Here is a 21,280-nt window from a genome sequence, read left to right as displayed (position 1 = left end):
CACTCAGAAAAAAAATACAGTCCAGTGTTATGAAGGACCCTGTCAATCTAGGACATGCCCATTTCTCATTACTATCATCAGGGAGGAGGTACAGGAGCCCAAAGACTCATATTCAATGATTTATGAACGGCTTCTTCCCCTCAACCATCAGATATCTGAAGCATTGTAGGAGATCAAAACATCAAGTTTGCTGGTTCTCAAGTCGAGGGACTCAAATAAGCAACATTGTAGATTGAAACAGTGAGCTGGTGGCCTCTCCTCTTGCCATAGCAGGAGCGATATTTCTTCACTCTTGTTAATGACAGAGAGGGAAGGTTCCTTAAGGTTGTTATAGCCAGGGCGGTAGTCAAGGAACAAACTCCCTCTATCTATTAAATACTCCCAATAGCGTGCACCTCAAATAGCCTTTGACAACCAGGTCCAGCACCTGGCCTTCATGTTACTAATCCAGCGGAACCATTTCTACTGGCAGGAGAAGGGGCAAAGATGGGTTACTGGAGCCTTAAAACCTGTCACTTTGGGCAGTTGGGGCTTGGCAGCTCATCTAAGTGAAGGAAAACTCTGATCTCAAACCTCCACTGCCTTCCAGCCTATACCTACTACTGAAATCCCTAAGATAGTCAGTCCTGTGTTGAGTTCAGTGGTGGCTGGCAACTCCTGTGATGCTGCTGGTGCCAAACTGTATTGGTCTTGGCTGTTGCTCTGGGTTCATCAGATGAGTGGTGATGGGGAGCTTGCTACACGGGCAACAACTTGCTCTCCATGTCGCACTGCCCTGGCCTGTGTATCCAGACAGTGAGGGTGGAACATCCATGGTCGACCCCCGACCGACGGAGGCCACAGTAGTGAGAGAGCCTGTTGAGAGGTCGAAGTGTTGGGATGGGGAGTAGTTTTTGATGGACTCCAGATCATGGTTTCTGGGGGATTGTGATTCCACTGTGGTAGCGGGTTGTGGGGATTGATGTCTTTGTGGGAGTGAGTGGGGGAGGGGAGGGTTGATGCTTTTGTGGGAGTGAGTGGGGAGGGGAGGGTTGATGCTTTTGTGGGAGTGAGTGGGGAGGGGAGGGTTGATGCTTTTGTGGGAGTGAGTGGGGGAGGGGAGGGTTGATGCTTTTGTGGGAGTGAGTGGGGGAAGGGGAGGGTTGAGCTTTTGTGGGAGTGAGTGGGGAGGGGAGGGTTGATGCTTTTGTGGGAGTGAGTGGGGGAGGGGAGGGTTGATGTTTTTGTGGGAGTGAGTGGGGGAAGGGGAGGGTTGATGTTTTTGTGGGAGTGAGTGGGGGAGGGGAGGGTTGATGCTTTTGTGGGAGTGAGTGGGGGAAGGGGAGGGTTCATGCTTTTGTGGGAGTGAGTGGGGGAAGGGGAGGGTTCATGCTTTTGTGGGAGTGAGTGGGGGAGGGTGTGGGGGGTTCTGGAATTCTAATGTTTTCCTGTCATTCATTCTTTGGGGGCGGGGTCTCTTCTTCCCTGCATGTCAGTGAAGAGTAAGAATTTCAGGTTGTATACTGTATACACCCTCTGACATTACACCGAACCATTCCCCTCCGCCATCAGATTTCTGAACGGTCCATGCACTCTACCGTACCTCACAATTTTGCCCTCTTTTGGGACTATGTATTTAATTGTGTATATTTCAAATTGTAACCTATGGCAATTTATATAGCTTCCTCCGTACTGCTGCTGCAAAACAACACACACAGACAAAATGCTGGAGGAACTCACCACACACGTCAGTGATAATTAACCTGATTCTGACTACAAGTGACTCCAGGGAAGGATTAAAATCCAGGTTTCCCGTCTGCAACGCCCGGCAGATGAAACCGCCTAACATTCCTCACTGACATCGCTGCAGCTGTCCCTTTAAATGCCCTTCAGAGGGATGTGGGGTGGGGGGCATCGCTGACTGGCCGGGACAGGTGTTCGTTCCTCCCTGGGGGGACCGTGTCCGGCGTCCCGCTGCCTTATCGAGGGTGGATCCCGCCCACCCGCTGAGTGACAGGCCGTGCCCACCACTCAACGGCGCTCACTGCCTTCCGTCCGAACCCGGCGGCCAGTCGGGGCTCGGCAGACTGTGGCCGGACAGAAGTTGGTGGGAAGTTTTCGGGAGAAGATGGAACGGGTGAGGTTGGCGCTGGGTCTTCAGGTTCTGCTCCTTGTGGGGGCAGGCATAGGTAAGAAACGAGGGGTCCTTTCCAGAAGAGGCAGGAGGGTCGGGGTAAAGGAGTGGTGTGAACTAGGGGTCACAGCTCGTGGATAACACAGCACGTCCCAGGGAGGGGTATAGAACACAGGATCCAGCAGGGGAGAAGGGTGAGCAAAAGAGAGGGAGAGGGAAGGAACAGAGGGAATGTGGACAGAATAGAGTGAGGGGATGGAAGGGATGAGGAGGTGAGCGGGGAGGCGGAGAGGAGCGAGGGGGAGATCGGAGGGGACAGAGGGAGGGATGATAGGGAATGGTGGGAGAGAGGAGGGGCTGGAGGGAGAGGGAGAAAGCAGGGACAGGTATCACAGTGATGGTTCATGGGGGCGGGTGGGGGGTGTCTCTGAGATCTGAGGAGGGTTTGAAAGGGAGAGTGAGGGGTTCTCTGTGATCTGAGGTGGGTTTGATGGAGATGGTGGGGGTCTCTGGGATCTGAGGTGGATTTTGAAATGGAAGGTGAGTGGGGGGTGTGAGGTGAGTGATGGGGAGGGTGGAGGGCTCTGGGATCTGAGGTGGGTTTGATGGGGAGGGTGGGGGGCTCTGGGATCTGAGGTGGGTTTGATGGGGAGGGTGGGGGGCTCTGGGATCTGAGGTGGGTTTGATGGGGAGGGTGGGGGTCTCTGGGATCTGAGGTGGATTTTGAAATGGAAGGTGAGTGGGGGGTGTGAGGTGAGTGATGGGGAGGGTGGAGGGCTCTGGGATCTGAGGTGGGTTTGATGGGGAGGGTGGGGGTCTGGGATCTGAGGTGGATTTTGAAATGGAAGGTGAGTGGGGGGTGTGAGGTGAGTGATGGGGAGGGTGGAGGGCTCTGGGATCTGAGGTGGGTTTGATGGGGAGGGTGGGGGGCTCTGGGATCTGAGGTGGGTTTGATGGGGAGGGTGGGGGGCTCTGGGATCTGAGGTGGGTTTGATGGGGAGGGTGGGGGGCTCTGGGATCTGAGGTGGATCTTGAAATGGAAGGTGAGTGGGGGGTGTGAGGTGAGTGATGGGGAGGGTGGGGGGCTCTGGGATCTGAGGTGGGTTTGATGGAGATGGTGGGGGTCTCTGGGATCTGAGGTGGATCTTGAAATGGAAGGTGAGTGGGGGGTGTGAGGTGAGTGATGGGGAGGGTGGGGGGCTCTGGGATCTGAGGTGGGTTTGATGGGGAGGGTGGGGGGCTCTGGGATCTGAGGTGGGTTTGATGGAGATGGTGGGGGTCTCTGGGATCTGAGGTGGATCTTGAAATGGAAGGTGAGTGGGGGGTGTGAGGTGAGTGATGGGGAGGGTGGGGGTCTCTGGGATCTGAGGTGGGTTTGATGGGGAGGGTGGGGGTCTCTGGGATCTGAGGTGGGTTTGATGGGGAGGGTTGGGGTCTCTGGGATCTGAGGTGGGTTTGATGGGGAGGGTGGGGGTCTCTGGGATCTGAGGTGGGTTTGATGGGGAGGGTGGGGGGCTCTGGGATCTGAGGTGGGTTTGATGGGGAGGGTGGGGGTCTCTGGGATCTGAGGTGGGTTTGATGGGGAGGGTTGGGGTCTCTGGGATCTGAGGTGGGTTTGATGGGGAGGGTGGGGGGCTCTGGGATCTGAGGTGGGTTTGATGGGGAGGGTGGGGGTCTCTGGGATCTGAGGTGGATTTTGAAATGGAAGGTGAGTGGGGGGTGTGAGGTGAGTGATGGGGAGGGTGGGGGGCTCTGGGATCTGAGGTGGGTTTGATGGGGAGGGTGGGGGGCTCTGGGATCTGAGGTGGGTTTGATGGGGAGGGTGGGGGGCTCTGGGATCTGAGGTGGGTTTGATGGGGAGGGTGGGGGGCTCTGGGATCTGAGGTGGGTTTGATGGGGAGGGTGGGGGGCTCTGGGATCTGAGGTGGGTTTGATGGGGAGGGTGGGGGGCTCTGGGATCTGAGGTGGGTTTGATGGGGAGGGTGGGGGGCTCTGGGATCTGAGGTGGGTTTGATGGGGAGGGTGGGGGGCTCTGGGATCTGAGGTGGGTTTGATGGGGAGGGTGGGGTGTCCAAAATGAAACCTAGAACTGCTGGAAACTCTCAGCAGGTTGGTCAGCATCTGTGGAGGGAGGAACAGCTGAGATCTTGACCCCAGGACGCCCTGTCAGACGGCTAGCATTGGCTGGTTTCGTCTGATCACCACAGAGCCGGGGGTGGGGGGGGGGGGGTAAGGGAGGGGATTTTTATTGTTGTCACATCTAGTGAGATGTGGTGAAAATCTTCGGAGGGTTTCAACAGAAAATGTCGACAATTGCTTCTCTCCCACAGGAACACTGGGCCTTGCTTGCAGCGCAGGCCCTCCAGGACCACCACAGTCTTGTCATTGGGCCCCAGTGACCCAGAGAGCTAGTCGTGGCTTTATGCTTTGGCCCTTGGTAGGGTCACCATGCCAAACAGGTCAAAGGGTAGAGGTCAGACTAAGAGTGGTTCACCGGTCCTCCAGGTTCAGGGGTTCAGCTCAGGGCCAACAACCCAGAGTGGTCAAACAAAATCGTTATGGAAACAGCAATGAAGATTCCTTCTACATCTGAGTGTGACGGTATTCCTGAGTCTCCACCCGGGACCTGTGTGACTGACAGTGAAAACTGAGAGGAAGCTACTGACACGATGAAGGAAGCCCTCAACTCCACCAGAGATGGAGGGGCTTCAATGGTGCCCTAAATGCCAGTGGTTTAAAAGGGCAGTGAGTAAGAAGTGCAGGCAGACAGCTTAAGTTTGGGGGAAGTTGGTGGGGACTCACTTATCAGGTAACGAGTCTGCCTGCCTGACTCTCTGGGTCGCCCCACACGAATATACGAGTCTGGTCTATTCATACTTAGGATGGGACAGCAAAATCACCGAGACAAGCCGCCTGCTGTGTTTATTTTTGGACTTTGACCAACCCCACAGTAAGTGGCGGACACAGCCTGCTGTATCACGGGCAAAGCCCTCCCCACCATTTACAAGGAGTGCTGCCACAAGAAAGCAGAATCCATCAGCAAGGACCCCCACCTCAGGGATTCCCAACCCTTTATTTATGCCATGGGCGCCCTACCATTAACCGAGGGGTCTGTGGACCCCAGGATGGGAACCCCAGCCCATTGAAACCAAATGACTATTGAAAGGCCCAGGTAGAGTGAATGTGGAGAGGATTTTTCCGATTGTGGACCGGAGGACACAGTCTCAGAACAGAAGGGTGTCCCTTTAGGACAGAGATGAGGAGGATTATTTTTTTTAGCCAGAGGGTGGTGAATCTGTGGAATTTGGAGACCACAAGTCATTAAAGTGGTGGTTGACAGGTTCTTGATTAGTCAGGGCGTCAAAGATTACAGGGAGAAGTCAGGAGATTGGGGCTGAGAGGGAAAATGGATCAGCCTTAAATCGTGGAGCAGACCTGATGGGCCAAATGGCCTATATCTTAAGGTCCTGCGCTCTCTTCTTGCTGCTGTCATCAGGTTCAGGAACAGTTATTACCTTGCAACCAGCAGGCTCCTGAACTAGAGAGGATAACTTCACTCACCTCAACTCTGAACTGATGCCACAACCTGTGGACTCACTTTCAAGGACTCAACAACCCATGTTCTTAGTGTAATATATACTTGCTTAGTTTGTTTTTTGCACATTGCTAGTCATTGCAATTTCCCTTTAATTGCAAACAAGAGAATGAATCTTAGGGTAGTATGAGGTAACATCCGTACTTCGATATTAAGGCCAAAGACAACGGACGTGAGAGCAGGACTCATCCCACTGAGTCTGCTCCACCATTCCATCCTGGTTGATTCATTTTCCTTCTCAGCCCCAATCTCCTGTCCTCTCCCAGTAACCTTTGACCCCCTCACTAATCGAGAAGCCATCAACGGCCGCTTTAAATACACCCAGTAACCTGGCTTCCACAGCCGCCTGTGGCAACAAATTCCACATATTCACTGCTCTCAGGCCAAAGGAATTTCTTCTCATCTCCTTTTCTAAAGGGATGTCCCTCTATTCTGAGGCTGTGCCCTCTGGTCCTAGACTCCCCCACAACATGAAACACCCTCTCCATATCCACTCTATCCAGGCTTTTCAATATTCGATGGATTTCATTGAGATCCCCTGTCATTCTTCTAAACTCCAGCGAGCGCAGGTCCAGAGCCATCAAAGACTCCTTGTGTGTTAACCCTTTCATTCCCAGGATCATTCCTGTGACCGTCTCCCATGTCATCACATCTTTTCTTTGATAAGGGGCCAAACCTGCTCACAATACTCCAAGTGAGGCCTCAGCATTACATCCTTGGTTTTTATAATCTAGTGCTCTGGAAATGAATGCTAACTTTTGCCTTCCTCACCACCAACTCAGCCCGAAAATTAACCTTTAGGGAATCCTGCACAAGGATTCCCAAGTCACTTTGCACCTCTGATTTCTAAATTTGCTCCCTGCTTAGAAAGTAGTCTATGCCTTTACTCCTCCTACCAAAGTACAAGACCATACACTTCCTACACAATATTCCATTGGCCACTGCTTTTCCAATTCTCGTAATCTGTCCCGATTTCTCTGCAGACTCCCTGCTTCCTCAACGCTACCTGTCCCCCACCTATCTTTGTACAGTCCGCAAACCTGGCCCCAAAGTTATTGTCCAGGTATAACGTGAAAAGAAGGGGCCCCAAAGCTGACCTCTGCGGAACACCACTAGTCACTGGGAGCTAACCTGAAAAGGCTCCCTTTATTCCCGCTCCTGCCATTCAGCCAATCTTCTGTTTATGCTATACCCTTTCCTGTAATGCCATGGGCTCCTATTAAGCAGCCTCGTGTGGCAGCTTGTCAAAGGCTCTCTAAAAATGCAAGTAAACAACATCCACTGACTCTCCTTTGTCTATCCTGCCTGTTGTTTCCTCGAAGAATTCCAACAGATTTGTCAGGCAAGATTTCCCCTTAAGGAAACCATTCTGACTTCATCCTATTAGAAAAAAATTCAAAATAAATATGGAAAAAAAATTACTTTGAACCCTGTTAGCAATTAGCTTGGTTACTACCCAGGGTGCAGGGTAACACTGGTCTCCTAGTCTTTTGAGAAATACAAGAGGATGGAACAGCTGTAGGCCACTCGGCCTCTAACCAGCCTTGCCATTCTCTATAATTGTAGCTAATCTCCTGCAGGCCTCGTCCCCTCTGTCTCAGCCCCTCCCCCACGATCTATCAAAAGTTTGTCCACCTCCTCCTCACCCTCAAGGGTTGAGAATTCCAGAGATTCTGCTCCTTTGCCTGTATTAGTTCCTACATACACAGAGTATCCCAAATGGAAAAAGTCCTTCAGCCCAATTGGTTCACAGCAATCATGCCCACTTGCCTGCGTTTGGCCCACATATCCTTAAACCAGGAGTTCCCAACCTTTTTTATGCCAGGGATCAATGCCATCACCTGAGGGGTCTATGGACCCCAGGACGGGAATTCCTGCTGTGAACCTTTCTTATCCACATACCTTTTTTAAACCTGACGTGACCACTTCCTCTGGCAACTCAAACTCTTTACGGTTTCTACGTGGAGAATTTGTCCCTCAGGTTCCTATTCAATCTCTTCCCTCTTGCCCTTAAACCTGTGCCCTTGTGTTCTCGATTTCCCAACCCTGAGTGTTAAAAAAAAGACCACGTCACACTGTCTATGGCCCTCGTGATTTTATATACACCTCCATCAACTCAACCCCGGTCTCTGAAACTCCAAGGAATAATGTCCTAGCCTGCCCAATGTATTTTTTGGCCAAGAAAGATCTCCGACCACACCCTGCTCCTTCAGAGTCACCAAGAGGACATGGCCGCAGTCATCATGGGGAAGTGATGGAGATAGATCGGGCTCATGATGAGAAGAGAGACCTGCTCCATCATCAAGACAGCACTTCACTGGACCCATGAAGGGCAGAGGAAACATGGGAGACCAGAGACAACTTGGTACTGTACCATAGAGATAGAAATGAGGTCCCTGAACCACACCTGGGGTACAATAGAGGAAATGGCCAAGGATAGACAGAGATGGAGGACCTTCATTGCTGCTCTAAACACCAGACAGTAACCAACTAACTGCCCAACATCTCTGATCTGTCATATATCTGCTCACACTGTTTTCAACTTAATGGCATCTTTCCTATAGCAGGTGGGTATCATGGTGGAGATGTGTCTCTACCAAAGGAGGTGTAAGGTGCTCCTTACCCCTGCTAGCTGCAGGTCACCCTTAGGCAAGGTGTAACACCTGTAGCACACCCCCCCCCCCATCCCGATCAGGGTCACGTGAAAACATGGGGGCAGGTGGTGGATGGTCGTATGAGCAGCCGGTGCAGATCACAAGTCCTGGTTATGTGACCACTGACACCAGGCAGACAATCTCTAAAGAGTAGTGATAATGACTGGGGTCACCCATCTTGTAAAGACACCGCCCAGGAGAAGGCAAAGGCAAACCACTTCTGTAGAAAAATTTGCCAAAAACAGTCATGGTGACGGAAAGACCACTATTGCCCATGTCATACGACACAGCACTTTACAAATGGACCTGTGGCAGGGTGGCCTAAACTGAACACAATATTCTAAACGCTGCCTCAGCAAGGTCTTGTACAACTCCAACATGACATCCCTGATTGATGAAGACCAGTGTGCCAAAAGCTGCCTTCGCCACCATGTTGATTTGTGACTCTACTTTCAGGGAACCATGTATTCGTAATTGCCTGCTCTTACATTGTAGTTCTGTCCCCTCGCTTGAGCCTCTCCTACTGGTGGTAACATCTCAAAATCACCCATCGGGCAGCAGATACAAAATCTTGTTAGCATGGACCACCAGGCTCACGGACCACCAGGGTCACAGATCACCAGGGTCACAGATCACCGGGGTCACAGATCACCAGGGTCACAGATCACCAGGCTCACATATCACCAGGGTCACAGATCACCGGGCTCACGGACCACCAGGCTCACGGACCACCAGGCTCACGGACCACCAGGGTCACGGAATACCAGGGTCACGGAATACCAGGGTCACGGACCATCAGGGTCACGGATCACCAGGGTCACGGATCACCAGGGTCACGGATCACCAGGGTCACAGATCACCAGGGTCACAGATCACCAGGCTCACAGATCACCAGGGTCACGGATCACCAGGGTCACAGATCACCAGGGTCACGGATCACCAGGGTTACGGATCACCATGGTTACGGATCACCAGGCTCATGGACAGCTTCTATCCCTCTGTTATACTTTGGGCTGTAGTATTTCTGACATTCATTCTTTAGCCTTTTTCCTGTTTCCTGGATGTCTGTGAAGAGTAAGAATTTTAGGTTGTATACTGTATACATTCTCTGATATTAAATTGAACCATTAATCTACATCTATTATGATAATTTATTCAGATACAGCACAGAATAGACCCTTCTGGCCCTTCAATCCGTGCCCCCCCCCACCGCAACTTCTGATATAACCCCAACCAAACCGGAGGGCATTTTACAAAGACCAATTGACCTATCAACTGGTATGTCTTCGGACTGTGGGAGGAAACCCATGTGGTCACAGGGAGAATGTACAAACTCCTCACTGGCATCAAACACGAGGAAATCTGCAGATGCTGGACATCCAAGCAACACACACAAAATGCTGGAGGAACTCAGTAGGCCAGGCAGCATCCAGGGAAAGGGTACTGACAAAGTGTTTCGGGCCAAAACCTTTCAGTAGGACTCTTTTCCTGGATGCTGCCTGGCCTGCTGAGTTTCTCCAGTGTTAATGTGTGTTGCTCCTTACAGGCATCGGTGGAAATTGAATGCAGGTTGCTGATACTGTAAAGCATTGTGCTAACCACTACACTACTGTGTCATTGACAGTTTGTTTGCTTTTATATTGCCTTGTCAAGATGAACGCTGGCTGACTTTAACAACGCAGGCCGATAAGCTGGTCTCTTGGTCTCACGATCTGCCTTACCCGCCCTCTCTCTCTAGCTGTTAACACTTTATTCTGCGTTCTGTTATAGTTCTACCCCGATGCACTGTGTAACTGGTAACATAGCGTAACAGCGCCAGTGACCCGGGTTCTGTAAGGAACTCGTACTTTCTCCCCGTGACCATGTGGCTTTCCTCTGGGTGCTGCAGTTTCTGCCCTCATTACAAAGACGTAGAATTAAGGGTTAGTAGGTTGCGGGCTGCCCTCAGCACATCCTCAGACTGTGTTGGTCACTGGCGCAATTCACCGTATGTTTCGATGTGCGTGTAACGAGTAAAACTAGCCTCTGATGAGTTGATGTACGAACGGTATGCAGGACGAGCTTTTCACAGTACCTGGGAACATCCGACGACAATAAACCAACTCCAGTTTTTGTCCTTTATCCAATGATTATCCTTCATCCTTCTAAACTCACATACTCCCAATACCCCCTCACATACTCATTTAGCTGGTACTGGTCGGAAAAGGATGCTTTGGACCTGACGTTTTGGGATGGGCCGGTGAGGAATTAGTGGTGTCATTTCCTCCCTCCTCCCAACAAGCCCCAAAGTCAAACCCTTATAAGACCAGAAGATGTAGGTAGAATTGGGCCACTTGAGTCTGCTCTGCTATTTCATCATGCCTGATTTATTACCCCTCTCAACCCCATTCCCCTGCCTTCTCCCCGTAACCTTTGACACTCTGACTAATCAAGAAACTATAAAACTCGGCTTTAAATATACACAAATGACCTAGCCTCCGCAGCTGTCTGTGGCAATGAATTCCACAGATTCACCACCCTCTGGCGAAATAAATTCCTCCTCATCTCTGTTCTAAATGGAAGTCCTTGTATTCTGTGCCCTCCAGTCCTAGACCATTGGAAACATTGTCTGCACATCCACGCGCTCCAATATTCAACAGCTTTCATTGAGATGCTCCCTCATTCTTTAACCTCCAGAGTGTACAGACCCAGAGCCTCAAGTTCTCCTCGTATGTTAACCCTGTCATTCCTGGAATCACTCTTGTGAGCCTTTTCTGAACCCTCTCCGATGCAGCACGAGCTTTCTGAGCTAAGGAGCCCAAAACGGCTTGCGATCCCCCAAGCGCGGAGTGACCAACGCCTTGTACAGCCTCAGCATCACATCCTTGCTTTAGTATTCTACTCTGTACGTGGGACCAAAGATGGATCCCAAGGAAACGGTCGGATTTGTCTGCTGCATCTGGTCTGTTCCGTGTGCGTAGATTAAGAACGACATTGGAGCAGTGGGATTAGAGTTATTTTCTGGGTCATGTTAGTCACGGGATGCAGTGGACAAATCAGAGTGTGGGGATCGGAAACCGAGCCCGCCGAGACGAAAACACGCGGAATCGAAAGCCCGTGCAAGAAGAGAGGGGCATTCGGTGCTTTGAGGCCAGTGGATTCACCGAGCGTTCAACTGACCGCATGTACATATGAGCTTCTCGCAATTGATCCAATACAGTTCATTGTCCACGTCCCATTGACCTGTGTGGCGAGTAGATTTGCTGTGTTGTGCCTCCCTCTCCTCCAGGCAGAAAAATGGCCAGTGGACACAGAAGGTCACGTGGGGTATGACAGAGGTGGAGAGAAGGGACTGGTTTGGTAGGGAGGGGGTAGGATCAGAATGGGCATGGAGAGGGAACGTGGTATCGGGAGAGGGGGTGGAGCTGGAAGTGTCACATGGGAGGGGACGGGACAGACAGGAGGGGGGGAGTTAAGGGGGGGTGATGAAACTGGGAGAGCAAAATGTTGCCTCACCTCACCTTTGACCTCTGACCCAGGGGCAGGGGCGTCGGAGGCGGAGAAGAGGCTCCTCGACCAGCTCTTCAGCAGGTACAACGCCAAGGTTCGCCCAGCGGAAACAGCGGATGGGAAGGTGACGGTGAGGGTGGGGATGACCCTCTCCCAGCTGATCAGCGTGGTGAGTGGCCGCAGCTGCAGGAACCCTGGCCGAAACGATCCCTCAGATCCCAGTCAGCTTCGCTCTGAAATCTACAGCGTCGGCCGGGCGTCCCAGCCCATTGTGCCTGTGCTGAACACGATGCCTACTCCTCCTGTCTGTATAGCTGATCCCTCCGTTCCCTGCATATCTGTGTGTCTGTCTAACAGCCTCTTAAATGCCAGTCCACTGCCCCCACTTCCAGGCCTCCACCACTCTCTGAGTCAAATAAACTCACCCTTTAAACTTTCTGCCTCTCGCCTTCACTGCACGTCCTTTAATATTTCTACCCTGGGTAAAACAATCTGCTTATCTGGTCAATCTGTGGCTGTCATCATCTTAGGTGCCCCTCGGCCTCTGATGCCCCGAGAAAACGACCCAAGTTCGTCCAAACTCTGCCTATGGCACATGCCCTCTAATCCGGGCAGCATCCCGATAAACCTCTCCGGCACTCTCCCTGAAGCCTCGATCTCCATCCTTTTATCGGGCAATACCACAGCCTCATGACTTCCTGATTCTTTGCTATGGTCACACGTACCAGGACACAGCGAGAAGCACGTCTTGCTTACAGATCAGATCATGACGTGGAGCACAGACACACACACACAGTCCCCGTCACACCACTGGTGCCTGGCCCAGCAGTGAACGCTCTTCATGTCAGTAGCTTCCTCTCGGTTTTCACTCCTGTCAGTCACACAAGTCCCGGGTGGAGACTCAGGAATACCGTCACACTCTGATGTAGAAAGATTCTCCATCGTTGTGTCCAGAACGGTTTTGTTTGGCCAGTCAGAGTTGTTAACTCTGAGGAACTCTTGAAACTGGAGGACTGGTGACCTCTGCCCTTTGACCTGTTTGGCATGGGTAACCCTTCCAAGAGCCAAAGCTAAAAGCCCTGACTCCAGCCAACATCGCTGTCCTGGTCACTGAGGCCCACGAGCCTCGAAACCCAATGACAAGATTATGGTCCTCTTGGAGGATGTATATAGTAACACAACCTGAATTTCGCCCTCTTCGCCGACATCCACGAAACAAGAAACCCCACAGAATGAACGATAAACATTGAAGCCCCCCCTCCCCCACCCCACTACTGGAGCAGCAGCAGATGCACCAAGAGGCCCATCGATCCATCAAACGGCAGTTCACAAACCAGTACTTTGATATCTCAGACAGGCTCTCTGTCTCTTTCTCTCCAGTGAGGGAGAGAGAGAGAGATCACTCCAGCAACAACGAGAGCAGAGTCCAGCAACTCTCTCCCCCCACGTTACAATTTTTCTCTGGGGGGGTGGGGAGAGAGAGATTATGAGTACTGGGACCCTCCTCTGACAGCAGCCGATGATTAGCAAATGCACCACCTGCTGTGCCGATCGTTCAGTCTCACATAACACTTCGCTCAGCAAAGTCGACCAGGGTAGAATAATAACAGAATACAGAATGGAGCGTAACAATTGCAGAGAAAGTGCAGTGTAGGTAAACGATAACATGCAAGATTATAATGACACACACAATATGCTGGTGGAACACAGCAGGCCAGGCAGCACTAAGGAGAAGCACTGTTGACGTTTCGGGCCGAGACCCTTCGTCAGGACTAACCGAAAGGAAAGATAGTAAGAGATTTGAAAGTAGGAGGGGGAGGGGGAAATGCAAAATGATAAGAGAAGACCAGAGGGGGTGGGATGAAGCCAAGAGCTGGAAAGGTGATTGGCGAAAGTGATACAGAGCTGGAGAAGGGAAAGGATCATGGGACGGGAGGCCTCGGGAGAAAGAAAGGGGGAGGGGAGCACCAGAGGGAGATGGAGAACAGGCAAACAACTGTGAGTCGGCTGGTGTGGTATACTGCGTCCAGTGCTCCAGGTGTGGCCTTTTATATATTGGTGAGACCCGACGCAGACTGGGAGACCGTTTCACTGAACACCTACGCTCGGTCCACCAGAGAAAGCAGGATCTCCCAGTGGCTACACATTTTAATTCCACGTCCCATTCCCATTCTGATATGTCTATCCATGGCCTCCTCTATTGTCAAAATGAATCCAAACTCAGGTTGGAGGAACAACACCTTATATACTGGCTGGGTAGCCTCCAACCTGAAGGCATGAACATTGACTTCTCTAACTTCCGTTAATGCCCCTCGTCCCCTTCTTACCCCATCCCTGACATATTTAGTTGTTTGCCTATTCTCCATCTCCCTCTGGAGCTTCCCCCCTCCCTTTCTTTCTCCCGAGGCCTCCCATCCCATGATCCTTTCCCTTCTCCAGCTCTGTATCACTTTCACCAATCACCTTTCCACTCTTAGCTTCATCCCACCCTCTCCGGTCTACTCCTATCATTTCGCCCCCCACTACTTTCAAATCTCTTACTATCTTTCCTTTCAGTTAGTCCCAACGAAGGGTCTCGGCCTGAATCAGCGACAGCACTTCTCCCTATAGATGCTGCCTGGCTTGCTGTGTTCCACCAGCATTTTGTGTGTGTTGTTATTTGGATTTCCAGCATCTGCAGATTTCCTCGTGTTTGAAGATTATAATGAGGTAGCTTCCGTCGCACTGTTATCAGATTTCTGAACGGACCTCCTGGACAATACAATGTCTCTCCATCTATCTTGTTAAGATCTTCCTGCACTGCACTTTTTCAATCGCTCTCACACTTTATTATGCATTGTTATTGTTTTACCTGGTTGGAGCATAAGATATAGGGGCAGAATTAGGCTAGTTGACCCATCGAGTGCTCTGCCATTTCATCATGGCTGATCCAATTTTCCCTCTCAGTCCCAATCTCCTGCTTTCTCCCCCGTAGCTCTTCATGTCCTGACTAATCAAGAATTTAACAACCTCTGCCTTAAATATACCCAATGATTTGGCCTCCACAGCCATCTGTGTCAATGAATTTTCCAATTCCAAATGTCTTTGGTGATGTAGCAAATCTCCTCAGACTCTCAATGAAATATAGCTGCTGTCTTTGTAGCTGCATCAATATGTTGGGCCCAGGATAGAACCTCTGAGATGTTGACACCCAGTAACTTGATGTTCTCAAATGGTGTTGCATCTCTGCTCTTTGACCCTCTCACACCAGCACCAGAAATGGAAACAAATCTGCTGCAATTCTTTTGGGAGGCAACAGGCAGAATGGACACATGACAGTCAGTAGATGTGGTTTACTTGGATTTTCAGAAGGCCTTTGACAAAGTGCCGCACATGAGGCTGCTTAACAAGTTAAGAGCCCATGGGATTACAGGAAAGGTACTAGCATAGACAGAAGATTGGCTGACTGGAAACAGGCGAAGAGTGGGAATAAAGGGGGCCTTTTCTGGTTGGCCCCCTTTAGTGGTGTTGGGTGCATTACTTTTCATGTTATATGTCAATGGTTTGGGTAACAGATCAGCAAGGATTTATAAGGCATTGGTGAGGCCTCACTTGGAGTATTGTGAGCAGTTCTGGACCCCTTATTTAAGAAGGGATGATTTGGCATTGGAGAGGGTTCAGAGGAGGTTCTGGAGAATAATTCTGGGAATGAAAGGCTTATCATTCTTGGAATGAGGAATGATTGATATCCACGGGCCTGTACTCACTGGAATTCAGAAGAATGGGGGTGGCCTCACTGAAACCTATTGAATGTTGAAAGGCCTTGAAAGACTGGATGTGGAGAGGGTGTTTCCAATGGTGAGGGAGCCAAGGACCAGAGGAGAAAGCCTCATAGTAGAGGGGTGGGGGGGTATTTACTTTTTATTTTCTTTAGGAGATCCAGAAGGAGTAGGCCCTTCGAGCCCATCAGCCCAACAACCCCTGACAAGCAGGAAATTCACAATGACCAATTAACCTATTCAGGACGCCTGATGTTTCAGTGCTCACCAAGCTTGGCAGTTAGCTTGCAGGTATATCATCACCAGTAAAGTGATTGTGTTTCTCCCTTGGAGTACTCGCATTTATATAGGCCCCTGTTCGCTTACCTCGGCCTGATTGGCTAGTGCCCATGATGGAGCTGACTGAGTTTAACTCTGCTGATTATTTTGATCCTGTACAGTGGCCCATACCAGACAGTGATGGAGCCGGTTAGAATGCTCCCCGTGGTACATCTGTAGAAATTTGCAAATGTCTTTGGAGACAAACCGAATCTCCTCAAACTCCTAATAAAATATAACCGCCGTTGTGCCTTCTTTATAGCTGCATCGATAAGTTGGGTCCAAGTTAGATCCTCAGAGATATTGACACCCAGGAACTTGAAATAGCTCACTCTCTCCACTTCCAATCCCTTAACAAAGACTAGTCCCTTGTCTTACCCTTTCTGAAGTCCACAATCAGTTCTTTGGTCTTACTGACAGCGAGTGCGAGGTTGTTGCTGTGACACCACTCATTCTGCCACTTGAGGTGTTGTGTTCAGTTCTGGTCGCCTTATTGGAAAGATGTTGAGGCTCACCAGGATTAACGGGCTTTTCTCTTTGGAGTGAAGGAGGATGTGAGGGGAATTGATGTACAAGATGAAGAGAGGCATAGAGGGGCAGCTAGGTCAGAGATAGCAAATAGGAGGGGGCATAATTTTAAGTGATTGGAGGAAAGTATAGGATGTGTCAGAGAAGTTTTTTTTTAATGCAGAGTTGTGGGGGCATGAAATACCCTGCCAGGGCTGGTGGTAGAGGCAGATACATTAGGGATATTTAAGAAACTCTTTGATAGACTCATGGACGATCTGAGAGGGAAGGGTTAGATTGATCCTGGAGTAAAATAAAAGGTCAACAGGTCTTCAAGTCAAAACCAAATCAAGTTTAATTGTCCATTCAAACCAAACATCGATACAGTGGAACAAGCCAGCATTCCTCTGGGGCCAAGGTGCTAAAACGTACACTTGCATTCAAAATAGTGAGAAAGGGGCAAAAAAAAGGAACGTCAGGTAAGAAAGCACATTTTTAGTCCGAGACCCTGAGCGTCAAGTCCTGAAAATTGACGGTTTCTGGCAGTCCAGCCTGTAATTCCACCAAGGCAACACTGGAGGGAGCCTAACGTGGGAGGCCACCCCTGACCAAGCCCAGGTGCCACGCTAAAATGCAAGCCTGCAGCTTGAGGCCAAGTCCTTGTCACGACCAAGGCGACACTACTGCCTCGTCGCCTGTCTCACCACCAAACCAGGGAAGCAGGCCTGCTCCAGTCAATGTCCAACAGGGTTTTGCCATTACGTCCCAGGCAGTCAGTCATGGCAGCAATTCCGGTGTCTGAGTAGCAGGCAGCAGCATAGTCTGCACCCCAGTCAGCTCTTCTGAACGCAGTCCAGCTCCTCCTGTGGCCCGACGGCTTGACCTGCTCTCTTGGCCCAGTGGCCCAACTCGCCTTCCTTGGCCCAGTGGCCCAGCTCGCCTTCCTTGGCCCAGTGGCCCAGCTCGCCTTCCTTGGCCCAGTGGCCCAACTCGCCTTCCTTGGCCCAGTGGCCCAACTCTCCTTCCTTGGCCCAGTGGCCCAACTCTCCTTCCTTGGCCCAGTGGCCCAACTCTCCTTCCTTGGCCCAGTGGCCCAACTCACCTTCCTTGGCCCAGTGGCCCAACTCTCCTTCCTTGGCCCAGTGGCCCAACTCGCCTTCCTTGGCCCAGTGGCCCAACTCTCCTTCCTTGGCCCAGTGGCCCAACTCGCCTTCCTTGGCCCAGTGGCCCAACTCGCCTTCCTTGGCCCAGTGGCCCAAGTCGCCTTCCTTGGCCCAGTGGCCCAACTCGCCTTCCTTGGCCCAGTGGCCCAACTCGCCTTCCTTGGCCCAGTGGCCCAACTCTCCTTCCTTGGCCCAATGGCCCAACTCGCCTTCCTTGGCCCAATGGCCTTCTCTGAACCCCGGCCAGCTACTTGAACGATGAGTAGCACACTGATGTGGGAGACCTGCTGTACATGTCGTTATTGAAATGAAGAATAATCTTACTATGTATAAAAGCACATTTAACAAAGAGAAAGGCTCCTGGGTTGGCCCCGAGAGCCTGCCCCGTGTATACATGCGGCCACCTTAACACTGAGGGCCAACAGCCCTGTACTGTTCTATGTTCCAGATTCCACATTGGTTTGTATTTGCTGTTAGACCAATAATAAAGTCCATCGCGTTAAGGAGACCGGGTTGAGGTTTAGTCTTGCTTTTTGCCCCTGGATTCCTCCCTCAACAGGGCCTTAAAACGGTCTGACACCAGGAGAAATCGGATGCCTGCTGTTCCGGGACTCAGTGATGTAGGCCCTCTTCAGACATCCGCTGTGAACATACCAGGGCTTCTCGCTTGGTTTCTCCAGCTGCTCCTGTCAGTCTGTCACTGGTGTAGCCTGTCTGGCTCGGGAGTCTGGGCATCTGTCCCTTGTGTTTGGTGAAAGGAGTCTGGGAGTCTGGCCTGTGTGTTTGTTGACTGCCTGTCTGACATTGAGGTCTGGATGTCTGTCCCAGGAGTATCTATGTCTCTGTGTATCTGTGTCTGGGTGACTGATAATACGGATTTTGTTTTTCCTGGGTGACTGACCTTAATGTCTGGGCCTCTATCCCGGGAGTTTGGGTCTGTGTCTTGGGAGTTTCGGCATTTGTCCCGGAACTCTGGACCTCTATCCCAGATGACTGGATGTCTGTGCTGGGTGTCCTGGCTGCCTCCCTGGGTAGGCCTGAGGCCTATATCTCGGGGTTCTGGGGTTGGGAGGGGAGAAGGAGGGGATGGTGAGAGATTGGGTTGAGTATATCCGAATCCTCATCGGAAATGGCTGTTCTCTTCTCCACAGAATGAGAAAGACGAGGAAATGACAACAAACGTCTTCATGAATATGGTAGGCCTCAACCTTCAACCTTTCAACTTTACCCCCATCCTGAACAAGGGGGAGGTTACTGTGTGGGGGGGGGGGATGAATTACCCAGGGTGGGGTTCCTGTGGGGATGGGGACTGAATTACTCAAGGTGGGGTTCCTGTGGGGTTGGGGATTGAATTACCCAGGGTGGGGTTCCTGTGGGGATGGGGACTGAATTACCCAAGGTGGGGTTCCTGTGGGGTTGGGGATTGAATTACCCAGGGTGGGGTTCCTGTGGGGATGGGGACTGAATTACCCAAGGTGGGGTTCCTGTGGGGTTGGGGATTGAATTACCCAGGGTGGGGTTCCTGTGGGGATGGGGACTGAATTACCCAAGGTGGGGTTCCTGTGGGGTTGGGGATTGAATTACCCAGGGTGGGGTTCCTGTGGGGATGGGGACTGAATTACCCAAGGTGGGGTTCCTGTGGGGTTGGGGATTGAATTACCCAGGGTGGGGTTCCTGTGGGGGGGATGAATTACCCAGGGTGGGGTTCCTGTGGGTGGGAGGATGAATTACACAGGGTGGGATTCCTGTCCCCATGAGAGGGGATGAGTTCCCCATAGTGGGAGTTCTTGTGGGAGGGGTGACCTCCAGTGTGGGGGGTCCTTACGGGAGCTATTGTTTTCCCTATGCTTTGGAGGGAGTCTCTGAGGGGTAGCGTGGGGATCAGAGGGCAGGATATCCTGGATGGAGGAGGGAGGGGAGGGGGAGGTGGAGGGTCTTACAGGAGGTGTGTGGCAGGATCTAACTGGTCTCTCTCTCACCTGAACCCTCTCCCCTTCCCCCTTCCTTCCCCCTCCCTCTCTTCTGCTTCCTCTTCCCCCTCCCTCTGTTCCTCTTTCCACTTCCCCCCTCTCCCCTCCCCCTCCGTTCGTCCCACTCCACTCTCCTCCATCTTGCTATCCCACCGCTATTTCTCTACCCTCTTCCCCCTCCCCTCTTCTCTCTACCCTCCTCTTCCCCTTCCTCTCATCCCTTTCCCCTCTCTTGCCCTTCCCTCTCCCAACACTGCTCACCCTTGCCTCCACCCCCACTCCCTCTGCTGCTTCCACTTGCATTCCCCATACCCTCCTCCTCCCAACCACTTCACTCCCATCTTTCCCCCTCTTCTATATCTGCTTTTACACACACCTGCTGTCTTCCTATTTCCCCTCCATCTTCCCCCCCACCCCCCTCCCAGGCTTGGACGGACTATCGGCTGAGGTGGAATCCTTCGGATTTTGACGGTATCCTGATTCTCCGCATCCCTTCCTCCAAAGTCTGGCTCCCGGACATCGTCCTCATCAACAAGTCAGTGCAAACCCCCACCCTCACTCCCACTCCCCCGTCTGAACCCACCGTTTTAATCTGCAACTCCCCGCCCATGGGATCTTCTGCTCCTTGTGCTGGGGCCCTCCTGTGGCAGGTCAGGCAGCCATGATCGGTACCAGTCTTAAAGGAGCCACACACCGAGAGCACTGGGCATTTGGGGAGGGGAGAAACCAATTGTCTAGATCCGGCCTGCTGCCAGAATCCCCAAACTCGACCACCCTGCACCCTTCATCCTAATTTTCTTTTTATTTCTCCCCCTCTCCCCCTCTATCCCTCCCCACCCCTCCCTCTCCCTCTCTCTCCCCTCCACTCTCTCCCCCTCCCCTTTTCTCCTTCCCCTCCCCTTTTCTCCTTCCCTCTCCCTCTCTCCCCCCTCTCCCTCCCCTCTCCCCCACCCCCTCTCTCTTACCCCCCACTCCCACACCCTCCACTTTCTCCCCCCCACCACCCATCTCCCCCCACCGCCACTCTCCCCTGATCCTGTTTTCCTCTCTGCAGCAACGATGGGAAGTTCAACGTGGCGCTGTACGTCAACGTCCTGGTCCAGCACACGGGCATGGTCAGCTGGCTGCCCCCGGCCATCTACCGCAGCTCCTGCAGCATCAGGGTAAGGCCAGGTGACCTGAGCCCTGTCACAGACATCCCCAATGACTTCTCTGTTCTTGCCCCCTCGCAGATACTTCTCTCATCCCACTCATTCCCCTCCCACTGAAACTCAGCTTGTTTTTCACCCTGGTTTTGACAAGGGTTGAGTTTATTGTCCACGTGTACAGAAGGGCAATGAAAAACTTACCTGCAGTAGCATCACTGGCTCAGGGCATCAGATACACAGCATTTCATTTAGTATCAGAGACGGTAGACAGCGTACAACCTGAAATTCTTACTCTTCACAGACATCCTCAAGACAAGAAAACCTCAAAGAGTGAATGACCATATAACAATTACAGCACGGAAACAGGCCATCTCGGCCCTTCTAGTCCGTGCCGAATGTTTACTCTCACCTAGTCCCACTGGCCCGCACTCAGCCCATAACCCTCCATTCCTTTCCTGTCCATATACCTATCCAATTTTACTTTAAATGACAATACCGAACCTGCCTCTACCACTTCTACTGGAAGCTCATTCCACACAGCTACCACTCTCTGAGTAAAGAAATT

At 51.7% G+C, this 21,280-nt stretch overlaps 1 protein-coding gene across 1 annotated transcript; it reads left to right on the top strand.

Annotated features, from left to right (window-relative positions):
- The first annotated feature begins 1,462 nt into the window (after nt 1-1,462).
- LOC132389235 (acetylcholine receptor subunit beta-like) lies at nt 1,463-20,881 on the top strand. Its single transcript, XM_059961729.1, has 5 exons — nt 1,463-2,168; nt 11,881-12,020; nt 18,749-18,793; nt 19,993-20,102; nt 20,622-20,881. The coding sequence occupies exons 1-5, from the start codon at nt 2,108-2,110 to the stop codon at nt 20,833-20,835; spliced, it is 570 nt and encodes a 189-aa protein (XP_059817712.1). The 5' UTR covers nt 1,463-2,107; the 3' UTR covers nt 20,836-20,881.
- Nucleotides 20,882-21,280: the final 399 nt, after the last annotated feature.

This window comes from Hypanus sabinus, unplaced genomic scaffold (genome assembly GCF_030144855.1).
Source record: "Hypanus sabinus isolate sHypSab1 unplaced genomic scaffold, sHypSab1.hap1 scaffold_507, whole genome shotgun sequence".
Lineage (NCBI taxonomy): Eukaryota > Metazoa > Chordata > Chondrichthyes > Myliobatiformes > Dasyatidae > Hypanus > Hypanus sabinus.
This window is presented reverse-complemented; position numbering and strand designations above follow the sequence as displayed.